Genomic DNA, 14,505 nt, shown 5'->3' on the forward strand with positions numbered 1-14,505 from the left:
TGCCCTTGGTGCTGAAACGTCCGGCCTCTTCAGCCACCGGACCCTCAGCCACTGCTATGAATGAGAGCAAGATTTAGGCATTCCTTCTGAATGTTATAGACGTTTACAAAACAGGAGTAGTAATAAGGAGCTGGTATGGTGGTCAGCCCTGCAGCCTCACGGAAAGAAGGCCTGCTTGGAATGCAGCATATGAAGGGTTTCTCCAAGGACTAGCACTTCCTCCAGCAGTCCAAAAACATGCTTCAAAAGTTGACCGGTGCCTAAAATGTCATGTGTGTGTGTGTGTGTGCGCGCGCGCGCGCCCGTGTGTCGTCCGTCCTGAACAGGTAAATTGTCCAGAGAGTATCCAGCTTGCTGCAGAACCTCCGGCACACCGCGGGACTAAAGGAGGAATGGAATAATTAATCACAAAGAAAACAGGACTCAGACAGGCGGAATTATTCATTTTTTATCATCAACAATCATTTCAATGGTACACCTGGAAAACTATGTGCACATGTAGAAATATTTCCTTCTTAAATATAAGCATTCATTACCTACATATAAATAAGTGTCGGATCGTGGACAAAGAATGTTACATAATGCTCACAAAATGGAAAGAAACTCAGTAAAATCAGACAAAGAGACAACATGCAAATCATATAGAAATAAATACAAAGTTCGGGTCCTCTCTCCTTTTTAAAAGCTAAAAGAAAGTCTTCAAGGGAATTAGGTAAAACATCAAAAAGACTTTATGGTCGCTCTAGGAGGGAGTATGGTCTATGGTTCAACTACAGGAGACACTTATACTAACACTATACAGTTTGAGCCACAGAACACTGCCGTAGAAAGACACACAAAACAAACAGAGTTCATGTCGGGCGAACATTGCAGGAGTTTGTGCCATTTTTCCTCGCGGAAATAAACGTCTTTATATCGATAATTGAAAGAAACTAAACGGAGCAGCTGTGGAAGGGAAAGGTGAGCCTGGAGGGACGTCCACGCGGCAGCGCAGCGCGCGGCAGCGGGGCGCGCGGCGCTCCTGCTGCAGCGACGGCCTTGAACCGCCCACCGCTGTCTGGTCAGTCACGTGATCCGTGTGGCTCTCAAGCACGTTTTAAACCGTCTTTCCACACCTGTCTTCATCTCGGAGAAAACAGAAAACACTGGCTCTTTAGGGAGATGTGGACTTTGTTCTTATGACAGCATGACTCGCTATGATGGAATATTTTTACAGGAAAACTGTTGATCACAAGAACCATCGCAAGGCAAAAAATAAAATAAACGTATTGGTCTTTTTCTGACGTTGCTTTATTGCCCCTCAGTGTAACTTGGGCGATTGCTTTTTCAGTCTCAGGAGAAGGAAGGAAATGTGTCTGTGTCTCCCCCTCTGTGATGTGACGCGGCATTAGAACATGCTGGTCTTCACTAGCGTCGCTTTGGCCCCGTTCTGTCTTTGCAAAGACGACAGTACGCTTGCGAAGGGCCCCCCCAAAGAGTCCGGGATGGATGTGATGGTACCAGGTGCTGTGGCCCAGCCTTGGCTCTGTGCTGTCACTCCCATGCCAGTGGAAACGGAGGGTTTTGCTTGCTCCAACTGTCCGCTTCCGGTGGTGTTGACTTGTCCGGTAGTGGGGCTCGGCCCGCTGCAGTTGGAGGTGGGGACCGGGTTCGGTCCCGGTCCTCCTGTGCTGTCGGGGTCGGTTGTCTTGGCGTCTTTGCTGTCTTCGTCCCTGGAGTCGGACTTCTTTCCAGAGCTGGACTTGGCGGCCGCGGCGGCCGCTGCAGCTGCGCGCTCCTGCTTGCGGAATTTGGCGCGGCGGTTTTGGAACCACACCTGAGAAAAAAGAAATATATATAGATGAATAATAAAATCCAAATGGTGCAGTGCCGGGACCACGTGTCTGAGTCGAAGCGGAAAGACGTTTTGGATAAATGTAAATGTGCCTACACCGTTTAGTTTTGCTGTCAAAAGCAGCGTTTAATCTCGTAAATCTTTTATGTGATTGAAATGTTGCTAAACTAAGGAGGCTTCGTTGAGTTTCGCTTAAATCCACATCAGTGGAGCATGTTGCAGGCGGGTTTGCGCGTGTTGGACAGCCGCGGCGGCGGCGGCGGCGTACCTGCACTCTGGCCTCAGTCAGATCGATTTTGAGAGCCAGCTCCTCTCTGGTGTAGATGTCCGGGTAGTGTGTCTCAGCAAAAACCCGCTCCAGCTCCTTCAGCTGAGCGCTGGTGAAGGTGGTCCGGATGCGCCTCTGCTTTCTCTTCTCGTTCAGTCCCCCGTGATCCGTGAAAAGTTTGTAGGGAACTGGAACACAAAGGAGATTGAACCATCAGGAGCGTCGTCGTCTGAAAACTACTGCCGTGGCGGCGCAGGAGTCCGATGCTGTCAAACAGGAGAAAATTCCGACGGAACATTTGATCTGAAATCCAGTCAAGGACGCGCGCGCGTGGGGCTGGAGCTTCAGACGTCTGCTACATTTGATTAAGAGGTTCAGAGCTGATAACACCGCTGACCTGTGATGCGCTTAATTGTGATGTTAAACTAATTGTTGCTCCTCAGATTGAAGCTGGAGTTTGAAAACTTGTCATATTGCTGCTGCCATCCGCCCCGCTTACTGTACCTCCAACTCTGCGTCAATAATGAGCTTTAGTCTTTGGTTATCTAATTATTTTCGAAGCTTTATGTCTCATTGCAAAGTAAATAAATTATGCCTATCATTTTGGCAGCTTAAGATAATTCTGTTGGCGGTTTTGGGTGTGACTGGGATAGTATAACCCTGTAACCGAATTACGGCTCGCCTGCAATCGCTTCTAACGTGATAAATTCTTTCATTTGTGTAAGCAAATTTCGTTTGGTAAATACTAAACACATTTCCATTTTCAAATGCAATCAGGGCGTCCTATAATACAGCGTGTCGAGGCTCCGGCGCCGCTGCTTACCTGCGGCGTACGGGCTGCTCTGGTGGTCTCGCAGGGTCCCCAGGCTGCAGGACCCCGGCGTTAGAGACGGACAGCCGGAGGTGGCCCCGAAAGTGGTCCTGATGGGATTGTACTGAAACCCACTGGCTTGACTGCACGAACTGAAGTCCGCATAGGCCGATGCCAAGCTCGACGTGTCCATCCCGGCCATACATGACTCGTAGGCAGAGGAATTTAGGTAAGAATACTCCATTTTATACATTTGAGAAGGCTCTGTAGAGACTGAAATCTGCACTTCCCTGGAAAAGATGATCAAAGAAAAGTTCCCAAAAACGGGCGGGAAGGGAAAAAAAGACAGTAAAAAAAAGAGGACGCGCTCGGAGATGGGGGAGAGTTGACTTGTTTGGTTTGGACTGGTTGGAAGGCAGCTGGACGGTGGGTAGATGTTCACTGCTCAACGCCTGCTCCAAAACTGGCCTCCTTTATAAGAACCTAGCCCTGTTTTATGAAAAGCCCCCTAAGAGCCGCCTAGCCCGAGGTCTCTAGAGCATATAGTCCTCATAATAAACTTGGCTCTTTCCGCTTGGACAATAGCAAAGCGTTTGGTCTTATTGCTGGCGCTTTTTTACATGACAATAACTCATCAGTCTATTGGGCTGGCACTGGGGGCCCGGGCTGTCCAACCTCCCTATCATTGATCCCCTGCATCTCTAATTAGAATTTAATACCACGCCATTACGCACCCCTCCGCCGCCGCCGCCCACCCCTCTACCCATCCACCCCACTCCTCTCCAACCACCATCTTGCCCTTTAATTCAATCACACCACTTGGAAATAATGAAAGTTGGGTGACGATTCTCCCTGATCCAATTTTCTCCAAGCTTTTAAGCCTTTTAAGCGACCGTATACCTTGGGCAGGATTTCACAGAGTATTCCCCCTCTGCCTCTTCTTTCTGCCCGTATGCTCGCATACTCTTTCTCTCCCCCCCCCCCCCCTCACCGTTCTCACTGGTATTTTCTGCACGGAAACACTCTGCCTTTACTCCTCTGACAACAACGGTCCAGACGCGAAGTTTTATGCAGTGGTTTCTTTATGCAAAAAGAAAAAAACAGTAATACTTCCTGTCTGCCTTTGTTCAAAAACCACTTTTGTTCTGCAGTGAACTGTGATGCTTGTGGCTCTGACTCTCACGCACGCAGCGCGCATCTACGGCATGCAGGCACACTGTCTTTTTCTGTTCCGCTCAGGCCTCACTTTCTGATGATTCCACCTTAAAAGTTCGACTAAAGGATATGGTTGATTTAGAAGCAGATCTCGGTTATTAATAAATGAAAATATCCCATTTCAATCAAACTGCCATCATCATCCATCCCTTCTGCTGAACAGGGCGGCAGTCCTCTCCTGTTCTCGCGCTGCGGCAGTATGGTCTCTTCTCAACTTCCGGGTGTGTGTTTTATGATTCAAATGAGTTTATAATTCTCTTCATTACTTTCATTATTTCGTTTATTTGCCAAATAACATCTTTCTAATGAAAGTAACGAACTGGCGAGGCAGTCATCGGACCTCTTAGGCTCTCAATATTGGCTGAGTGCTTAATTTGGTTTGTGTAATAGGTTTGTTCCTCTGCTTGTTCTGCCTTTTTTTTCCTTTATGCCCCTTCAGTGGACGGAGTTCAAGTCTCTGTTAGAGATGCGGATTCTGCTCTGAATTACCGGAACACGAAACGCAGCGGATTCCGTTCAGCAGAGCAGATGACGGCGCGTCAAACCCTCAGCTAAGGTTTGAAGAGCAAACCATCCCGGGAATGTTTTCACTTCATTTGTTTTTCATACATACATACATATAATATAGGTGTATATATAGAGAGACTTAATTTAATAATCCTTAAAATAATATGGGCTACATTTATCAAATAAAATAAAAGAACTTGTCTTACAGCCTGATCAGTTTTATAAGATTATCAAGGATCATTCGCTTTGACTTGTTTGTCGCAAACTGAACTGATTTAGTTTAGCTTGCAGAATTAAGAATTTTTAAATATAAAATATTAAAGAAAAAATTAAAAATATTAATATTAAAAAAGAAATCTGCCTCTCTAAAATAAACGTTTTGTTTATTTGTTTGTTTTAAGCACAAAAAATCGTATTATCCAAGCAGAATATTTTTCTTTTCCTGTATTTTTCCCCTAAAATAAAACATAAAACAAGCAAAAAGGGTTTTGATTTATGGTGTTGTTGTTGTTCTCAGCAAATAACCAAAGACGCAAAACAAAACGTTGACAGTCTAATCCGAAGTAGAAACGGAGACCAGCTTTAATTTGCCATAATTGATTTCTCAATCCTGGTTCCGAGTTTTCTCCTTTTCCTGCTTTGTGTCGTCAGAGATCAATGAGAACAGAAAACCTCCATTCTTCCCTGACACCGCCGGCCCTGTTATGTAAATGTTTTCTCTTTCTTTTTTCTCTTCTTTTTCTACACACGAGCTCGGGCTCAAAAGTTGTACCAAATGGCTAATTTGATTATTGAAACCAAAGAGCCAAATGGTTCACCGTCCTCCCTCCACGCGTCTGGCAGCGAGAAAAGAAACCATCTCTGAGAATTAATCTAATAAAGCTCAAAGAAACGAGAAGTCTTTTCTGATATTTCGCCGAGGCAAACACAATTAGAGCTTTTAGCCATCGCTTTCTTTCACTGAAGCCGCTCTTTCTTCTGGTGCTCTGCGGTCCCCCGCCGCAGTCCACCAGCTATTGGAACCCCCCCCCCCCCCCCCCCCCCCCCCTCAGAGTTTTAACATCTTTTAATTCTGTCAACCGGCTCGGGGAGGAGAAAAGTCGCTGTGTACATTTTTGAAGGGAGAAAATGAAATGTGATGGACGGGTTTAGTTTTGGTCACATGCAAAAGGCGCAGACAGGTCCGACAGGCCCAACGCGCACGGCGAGCACGGCCCTTTTGCGCCAAAAATGGTCAAGCACTTGAAAGGGTTTACAGTAAAGGCGAGCAAAATGGCCATTTAATTTAAGTAAAGCTAAGTTAATTTGCAGTTATGTGGCAAAGAAAGGGCTTCACTTAAATAAATCAGGAAAATGCGATGTGTCCAAGAACAAGCCCTCAGATTCCCCGCGCAACAAAAGCCACGAGAGAAACTTTCCACTAGTGCGCACTGTCGTTGCTCAGCGATGGAGGAATGCTGGTCGACAAGAAGGACAAAAAGAGGAACAAAATGCCATTGTCTTTGGATGGATGCACTCCCCGAAAAGGCAAAGAAACAGAGGAGGATAAAAGCGGGCCGACCTGGGAGGGCGCCGCTGTCATCCACCATGTCTCACTCCGCCCGAGGAAATCCACCGCTTATCAGAACGGTTATTAATAAGGCCGCGGGTTGAAGGGGAAGGGCTCCGAGCTGATGAAACATTCATCGCGCCATGCTCTGATGACAATTTAGTCTGACGTCTCAATTTTGAAGGACGGCTGAAGAAATGCGTGTTTTAAAACAGCGGAAGGGAAACAGATTTGGTTTTCTTACTGCTGATGTGTGTTTTTACATCTGAGCTGCCTCGCTTTGAAAAGAGCAATAAAGGTAATCAACCAACCCCTGTGGTGGTGGTGGTGGGGGGGTCAACCTTTAAGGTGTCCCTCGTCTTGCGCAGCAGAAACGCATCGAGTTTCCAAGCGCACAGATGGAGAGTGACATCTGGAGAAGAGACTCAATGTCATTAGGAGCTGCTGGCTTTTCTGCAGGTCTGTGCGCGGCACAACAAAAAACCTGCAACCCAAAGTACGCGGGGGTGTCCGCCCGATGCCTGCCAGCTCGTAGCTGTTTGGGAGCCTAGGTCTACAGATCTGTTGCATCTGCAGTCTTAATGATTATATTTGGGGGAGGACATACATATCTTTCTCCAGAAAATGGATTCCCTGTGATGTTCTGACGTGAGTGTGTCCCAGTTCTGCTGTTGTCTTTCAGGGACTGCAGCCAGAGCTTGATCCCTCTCCTGCAGCCTCTTCTGCCTTATCTGCGCTCCCAAAGTGACCAAGAGACCAGCCAATGGATTAACATAAAAATCTTATTCCGAGGGATAAGATCGGAAACATATTAGCCTCAAACGCGGCCTTGGCACGAGCCAGAGCCAGGCGAGGAATCAATTACTAAATTACTCCAGCCTCTAAATCGACATTAACGCAGAGAAATGCCATCGACCGCTTCTGAAATAAGATTTCGCTGAGATGTGATCATTAAATCTCTTGCCAGTGTTCAAGAATTTGATTCATAAATTCGTCTGAAATGAGATGGAATTCAATTCTTATCGGGGCTCTTGTCATCGTTTCATTCCGCGCCGTTTAACGCTGGTCATGAGATTCTCCCTGTAAATAAAGCGACTCATTGAATCCGTTTGTCCGCGACACTTTGTTCGCTTGTTACTCATTTATGTTGTCATGCAGACGGACGCACGAGCCCTGCTGCTGTAGCTGCTGCTGCTGCTGCTGCTATAGCTGCTGCTGCTGATGTAGCTGCTGCTGCTGTAGCTGCTGCTGTAGCTGCTGCTATAGCTGCTGTAGCTGCTGCTGCTGTAGCTGCTGCTGCTGCTGTAGCTGCTGCTGTAGCTGCTGCTGTAGCTGCTGCTGCTGCTGTAGCTACTGCTGCTGCTGTAGCTGCTGTAGCTGCTGCTGCTGCTGTAGCTGCTGTAGCTGCTGCTGCTGCTGTAGCTGCTGCTGCTGCTGTAGCTGCTGCTGTAGCTGCTGCTGTAGCTGCTGCTGCTGTAGCTGCTGTAGCTGCTGTAGCTGCTGCTGTAGCTGCTGTAGCTGCTGCTGCTGTAGGTGTAGCTGCTGCTGCTGTAGCTGCTGCTGCTGCTGTAGCTGCTGCTGCTGTAGCTGTAGCTGCTGCTGCTGCTGTAGCTGCTGCTGCTGTAGCTGCTGTAGCTGCTGCTGTAGCTGCTGCTGCTGCAGCTGCTGCTGTAGCTGCTGCTGTAGCTGCTGTAGCTGCTGCTGCTGCAGCTGCTGCTGTAGCTGCTGCTGCTGCTGTAGCTGCTGTAGCTGCTGCTGTAGCTGCTGCTGCTGCAGCTGCTGCTGTAGCTGCTGCTGCTGCAGCTGCTGCTGTAGCTGCTGCTGTAGCTGCTGTAGCTGCTGCTGCTGCTGTAGCTGCTGCTGCTGCTGCTGCTGCTGTAGCTGCTGTAGCTGCTGTAGCTGCTGCTGCTGTTGCTGCTGCAGCTGCTGCTGTAGCTGCTGCTGCTGCTGCTGTAGCTGCTGTTGCTGTAGCTGCTGTAGCTGCTGTAGCTGCTGCTGCTGTAGCTGCTGTAGCTGCTGTAGCTGCTGCTGCTGTAGCTGCTGCTGCTGTAGCTGCTAATGCTGTAGCTGCTGTAGCTGCTGCTGCTGCTGCTGTAGCTGCTGTAGCTGCTGTAGCTGCTGCTGTAGCTGCTGCTACCTGTAGCTGCCGTAGCTGCTGCTGTAGCTGCTGCTGTAGCTGCTGCTGTAGCTGCTGCTGTAGCTGCTGTAGCTGCTGCTGTAGCTGCTGTAGCTGCTGCTGCTGTAGCTGCTGCTGTAGCTGCTGCTGTAGCTGCTGCTGCTGCAGCTGCTGCTGTAGCTGCTGCTGTAGCTGCTGTAGCTGCTGTAGCTGCTGCTGCTGTAGCTGTAGCTGCTGCTGCTGTAGCTGCTGCTGCTGCTGTAGCTGCTGCTGCTGTAGCTGTAGCTGCTGCTGCTGCTGCTGCTGTAGCTGCTGCTGCTGTAGCTGCTGCTGCTGCAGCTGCTGCTGTAGCTGCTGCTGCTGCTGCTGCTGTAGCTGCTGCTGTAGCTGCTGCTGCATCAGCTGCTGCTGTAGCTGCTGTAGCTGCTGCTGCTGCTGCTGTAGCTGCTGTAGCTGCTGCTGCTGCTGTAGCTGCTGCTGCTGCTGTAGCTGCTGTAGCTGCTGTAGCTGCTGCTGCTGTTGCTGCTGCAGCTGCTGCTGTAGCTGCTGCTGCTGCTGCTGTAGCTGCTGCTGCTGCTGCTGTAGCTGCTGCTGTAGCTGCTGCTGCTGTAGCTGCTGCTGTAGCTGCTGCTGCTGTAGCTGCTGCTGCTGCAGCTGCTGCTGTAGCTGCTGCTGTAGCTGCTGTAGCTGCTGCTGCTGTAGCTGCTGCTGCTGCAGCTGCTGCTGTAGCTGCTGCTGCTGCTGCTGCTGTAGCTGCTGCTGTAGCTGCTGCTGTAGCTGCTGTAGCTGCTGCTGCTGTAGCTGCTGCTGCTGCAGCTGCTGCTGTAGCTGCTGCTGCTGCTGTAGCTGCTGCTGCATCAGCTGCTGCTGTAGCTGCTGTAGCTGCTGCTGCTGCAGCTGCTGCTGTAGCTGCTGTAGCTGCTGTAGCTGCTGCTGCTGCTGTAGCTGCTGCTGCTGCTGTAGCTGCTGTAGCTGCTGTAGCTGCTGCTGCTGTTGCTGCTGCAGCTGCTGCTGTAGCTGCTGCTGCTGCTGCTGTAGCTGCTGTAGCTGCTGCTGTAGCTGCTGTAGCTGCTGCTGCTGCTGCTGTAGCTGCTGCTGTAGCTGCTGCTGCTGTAGCTGCTGCTGCTGTAGCTGCTGCTGTAGCTGCTGCTGCTGTAGCTGCTGCTGCTGCAGCTGTAGCTGCTGCTGTAGCTGCTGCTGTAGCTGCTGTAGCTGCTGCTGCTGCTGCTGCTGCTGCTGCTGTAGCTGTAGCTGCTGCTGCTGCTGTAGCTGCTGCTGTAGCTGCTGCTGCTGTAGCTGCTGCTGCTGTAGCTGCTGTAGCTGCTGCTGTAGCTGCTGTAGCTGCTGCTGCTGTTGCTGCTGCAGCTGCTGCTGTAGCTGCTGCTGCTGCTGCTGTAGCTGCTGCTGCTGTAGCTGCTGAAGCTGTAGCTGCTGTAGCTGCTGTTGTTGCTGCTGCTGTAGCTGCAGCTGCTGCTGTAGCTGCTGCTGTAGCTGCTGTTGCTGTAGCTGCTGTAGCTGCTGCTGCTGCTGCTGTTGCTGCTGCAGCTGCTGCTGTAGCTGCTGCTGCTGCTGCTGTAGCTGCTGCTGCTGCTGCTGTTGCTGCTGTAGCTGCTGCTGTAGCTGCTGCTGCTGCTGTAGCTGCTGCTGCTGCTGTAGCTGCTGCTGTAGCTGCTGTTGCTGTAGCTGCTGCTGCTGCTGCTGTAGAATCTGCTGCTGCTGCTGCTGTAGCTGCTGCTGCTGTAGCTGCTGTAGCTGCTGCTGCTGCTGCTGTTGCTGCTGCAGCTGCTGCTGTAGCTGCTGCTGCTGCTGCTGTAGCTGCTGCTGCTGTAGCTGCTGTAGCTGCTGCTGTAGCTGCTGTAGCTGCTGCTGCCGCTGCTGTTGCTGCTGCAGCTGCTGCTGTAGCTGCTGCTGCTGCTGCTGTAGCTGCTGCTGCTGTAGCTGCTGTAGCTGCTGTTGTTGCTGCTGCTGTAGCTGCTGCTGTAGCTGCTGCTGCTGCTGCTGTAGCTGCTGCTGCTGTAGCTGCTGCTGTAGCTGCTGTAGCTGCTGCTGCTGCTGCTGTTGCTGCTGCAGCTGCTGCTGTAGCTGCTGCTGCTGCTGCTGTTGCTGCTGCTGCTGTAGCTGCTGTAGCTGCTGCTGTAGCTGCTGCTGTAGCTCCTCCTCCTCCTGCTGCTGCTGCGTGTCCCCGGATGCTTCTGAGCCCAACACCGAACCAGCACCAGAGGGAGGGGGTGCTAAACCTCATCACTCATTTTTCTCGGCTTTGGCCTCCTGCATTTCAACCCCTCTGGGGTCAGGCCATATTTTATTTAGCATAGTCCACTGGCAACCCCCCACCCCCACCCCCAGCCGGCATTAGCAATTGACAATTATTAGCCTCGGCCTCATAAATCAGCTGCGTGACCCGTTATTATTGTTGAATTGAATAGCTGTTGGGGAAGTGAGGGTCAGTGTCATTAACTTCCCTCCACAGTCGCCCCCTCCCTCCTCTGCTCCCCCCTCGGGCCCCCTGAAGGCATTTGGCCCTCTATACAAGGACCTGCTGGCCAATAGTGCCGTGTGGTCGTCCCAAAAGCTTAATCACAGCAGCATTAAGCGGCAGACAGCGGCCCTTTGTGCGCACGTAGGTTTACTGGAATTAAGCGATTAATGGTCATCTGAGCGGCAGGCGACAAGGCGGCGCATCGAGAATGATGGAGCGCTCTTTAATACGGAGAGCAGAGTCCGCGCGGGGGCGTCAGGCTGAAAGGAAGGAAGGAAGGAGGGAGGGAGGGAGGCTGGGGCCGCAATTACAGTTGGCCGTGTGTCCGATCCATCATAAAACGTCAAGGTCATTGTGTATTTATTGATTATGATACAAGGCTTTGTGGTGCGCCCCCTCCCACATTAAAATATGCAAAAATAGCACATGTAAACACCTGCTATCTGTTTTCAAAGAGTTTTGTTCTTGTGCCCCCCCCCCTATTTAATATTGCTTTGATGTGTAATGACTGAGCACGTGGCCCTGCCTTAGACTGTTTATTTTGCCTCCAGCCCCCATCTGCATAAAGCAGGAGGCAGCTTATATGAATTATGATTTCCATATAGTCAAAAGAGGCGCAACAAAGGAAGCACAATAATGTTAGCATGTGCACCAAGCAGGGCTTCCTGAAGCCATTGTTTCTGAAACAAATGATGTGTCCCAGGCTTTAATGAAGTCATCAGTGACACCATGGAGGACTGAATGACAGCACTGCTGCTGTAATAATGCAGCGGCGAGTTGATCCGGATCCACGGGACACACCAACCAGTTTAAAGCAGATCTCTGAAGGATCACCTGTTCACAGAGCATGCCGGCCTGCAGGTGCCCCCATGTACCACAACAGAACAATACAAGGCAGGTTGGACTAAAATATGAACATTGGGGGAGAAAAACTACCAGATTTCAACAAAATAAAATAGGACTAATTCGACACAGACTACAATCCAACGGTTTTGGGGATTTAATGTATGCTGAAGGTTAAAAATGCTTCTGATTGAATCACAGTTGGATGGCAACATAGGTTTATGGAAAACAAAGACAAATGTTTCTCATGAGAAAACATTATTTTACTGTTAAATCATCCATGTTTAGGTTTGCTTCTTGGCTTTTGTTTAGTGAGAGCATGAAGGAAATGCTGCAAACATTATTTTGATCTTTGGCTTTACTAACCTGAAGGAATGCTGGAGCCACTGGCTTCACCAAGTTTCAGGAGTTGTTGAGTTTTACATTGACAGCTCAGTTACATCGAAAGTATTAACATAATATAATGTCAGAAATGTTTCATCTTAAATATTTGTAAAAAATCGACGTTTTGAACTACCACCATCATCCTTTTTATTCTTTCTAAATTACGTTCCTTGTTTTTAGTATGAACTGTGATATTAAATGCATGTCACAAAATAATCTTCAACAATTTTGTTGAGATGCTTTTGTTTTCCTGCTGCTTGATTTCAGCAGCAGAAAGAGCTGAGTCACAATTTCCTTTAGAGGATCCTGAAATCCTCATACATCTTGCTGGGAAAAACTTCTAATTACTAAACTGTATATTGGACAAGAAGAAGTCAACTTCCTTGAATTACATACGCACTCTGTCACTGCTGTTCTTCCTCAGAGAGGCCATCCATATTGACAAAAGAGGCTGATTTATATTGCCATGACCACCGTCCAATGGCAGAGCTTGTTGATCAATCAAACCTAATTTGATTGGATTGAACCCTTAAAGAACAGCCAGATGGGAGCCATCAGAGTCTGTTTGTTCACTGCAGACTCTGATTCACTTCCTGTTCCCAGAAGGTCGCTTCTGGACTCTGAAAGATGATGCTGCACCACAGAGCTGCAAGACAAACAGACAATGTTTGGGCTACGATCAATAAATGCTGATGGTAAACCAAAACAGTGCCCTAATTAAGAATGTTTTCTAATGTTTTACTGAGATTCTTGTTTATTAGCTGATCTCTCACAACACACATTGATCTGTAACACATTCTAAGCCACGTTTTTTGTTTCTCGTGCTAATCAATAAAGTTTGTTTTTGAGTTTTATTTTTACCTACATATGCTATATCAGTCAAAAGTGGACAAGTGAGCTGGTGTGTCTTTCCTCAGTACTTGTGTCTCTGCATATTCATTTGTTGTGGTTCCATTTGCACTGTCCTGCTGTAAATCTTCAGCAGAAAATGCTCCTGACATGCTGCAGATTCACTCCTCATCAGAAACATTTGTTCAACATTTTAGCATTAGAGGTTAAAGCTGTTGAATCTTTTCTAGAGATGCATATTTGGATTGTGTGCAAAAAAATAATTATTTAAAAATGCTCTTCCTATGGGCCTTGGTGACCTGTTGGAATCATGTTGTTCATTGTTTAAAAGAAGAAAACCAATCAAATGTAAGTAAAAAAGAACAAGATTCATGTTTCATGGAATTTTAACACAAAAAACAACGATAAAACAATATTTCATTCATCATAAATGACTTTCATCTGCATCAACACTTTTATTCTTGTTTCCTGTTCTCTGTATTGATAAAACATTTTTGGATTCACCTAGTATTGAATACAGGCGTTATAAACCCAGTGCAGACAAACCATGTGTCCAACCCAGAGCTGCCATTGGAGCAATAAAAAAGTAAAAAAAAGTAACTGAAAAATACCAAAGAAACGCTGCAAATAATAAGCGCTTTTACAGCAAAAGAAAGTCACATCAGAAGTGAATCGGGGATTGTTTTACCGGTGACACCTCTCTGTCCGCAGACAGAGGTCCGCTGCAGGAAAGAAGGCTGCCTGTGTGGGCCTTCCGAACTTAGTTATAGTTTTCTTATTTTCATCGTGACAACAATAAAAATCAAAAAGGTCCCCTAATTTGTTTTTGTCTTTGTTTTCCCCTCTCAGGTTCATGCAGGACAGCGAGCCTTCAAATGGGTCACATGAAACACCGCGAAGGCGGCTGTCACACAGACAGCTCTCAGAGCGGGAGAGAAGCTGCTGGTACCGGGGGAATCTCTGTATAATCTCATGAACTCTGAATGGAAACGTGATTACTGATGTTTTAGTAGAACTCTTCATGATAAATAAACCTGATCTCTCAACACCACTTGTGTCTTCCATGCATTGTAAATGACAGAAACACAGACACTGGTCCATGTAGCAATCAGGCTAAAAGCATTAGCTGAAAGCTCCTCCTACACACGGCCTCGACATCGAGCTCAGGATCACATTGTTGGACAGCCTACAAGCAGGGAATGCCCGAGCAGGCAGCCGTCTCCTCCTGCAGTGGATCTCTGTCTGCAGGCGTAACAAGCAAGCGAGCTCCGCCAGCCCCGGACTGCTGGCTGCTGGCAGACAGAGAGGTGTCACCGGCAAAACAATCCCTGATTCACTTCCGTTGTGGCTTTCTTTGGTTTGCAGTTACTTATTTTTTTCTTTTGCTGTGATGGCGGCGATTATTCGCAGCTTTTCTTTTTTTGTCTGCAGTTGCTTTTTTATTTGCTGCATTGGCGGTTCTTGGCCACCGAGCAAATGGACCAGAACACAATTGTTTTCTTTTACACTGATGTCACCATGGATTGTTTTGGGTTACACTCTTAGGGATGTCAGTTTTGCCTCCATAGCTTCTCAAAGAAAAACTTAGAGAGAAAATTTCTGGTAAACTCTGGTGGTAAAGGAAAATTGCGCACAGGTGTTGTGGGAGTC

At 48.4% G+C, this 14,505-nt stretch overlaps 1 protein-coding gene and 1 long non-coding RNA gene across 2 annotated transcripts; one reads left to right on the forward strand and one right to left on the reverse strand.

Moving 5' to 3' along the window:
- Positions 1-430: 430 nt before the first annotated feature.
- On the reverse strand, positions 431-3,568 carry phox2bb (paired like homeobox 2Bb). The gene is made up of 3 exons (XM_004086464.5): positions 2,926-3,568; positions 2,103-2,290; positions 431-1,816 (listed from the first exon to the last, which is right to left on the reverse strand). The coding sequence occupies exons 1-3, from the start codon at positions 3,164-3,166 to the stop codon at positions 1,388-1,390; spliced, it is 858 nt and encodes a 285-aa protein (XP_004086512.1). The 5' UTR covers positions 3,167-3,568; the 3' UTR covers positions 431-1,387.
- Positions 3,008-13,906, forward strand: LOC105353696 (uncharacterized). The gene is made up of 3 exons (XR_908412.4): positions 3,008-3,142; positions 4,568-4,684; positions 13,705-13,906. It is a non-coding gene; the product is annotated as an uncharacterized LOC105353696 (long non-coding RNA).
- Positions 13,907-14,505: the final 599 nt, after the last annotated feature.

This window comes from Oryzias latipes, chromosome 10 (assembly GCF_053564925.1).
Source record: "Oryzias latipes strain Hd-rR chromosome 10, Olatipes_Hd-rR_3.1".
Classification (NCBI taxonomy): domain Eukaryota; kingdom Metazoa; phylum Chordata; class Actinopteri; order Beloniformes; family Adrianichthyidae; genus Oryzias; species Oryzias latipes.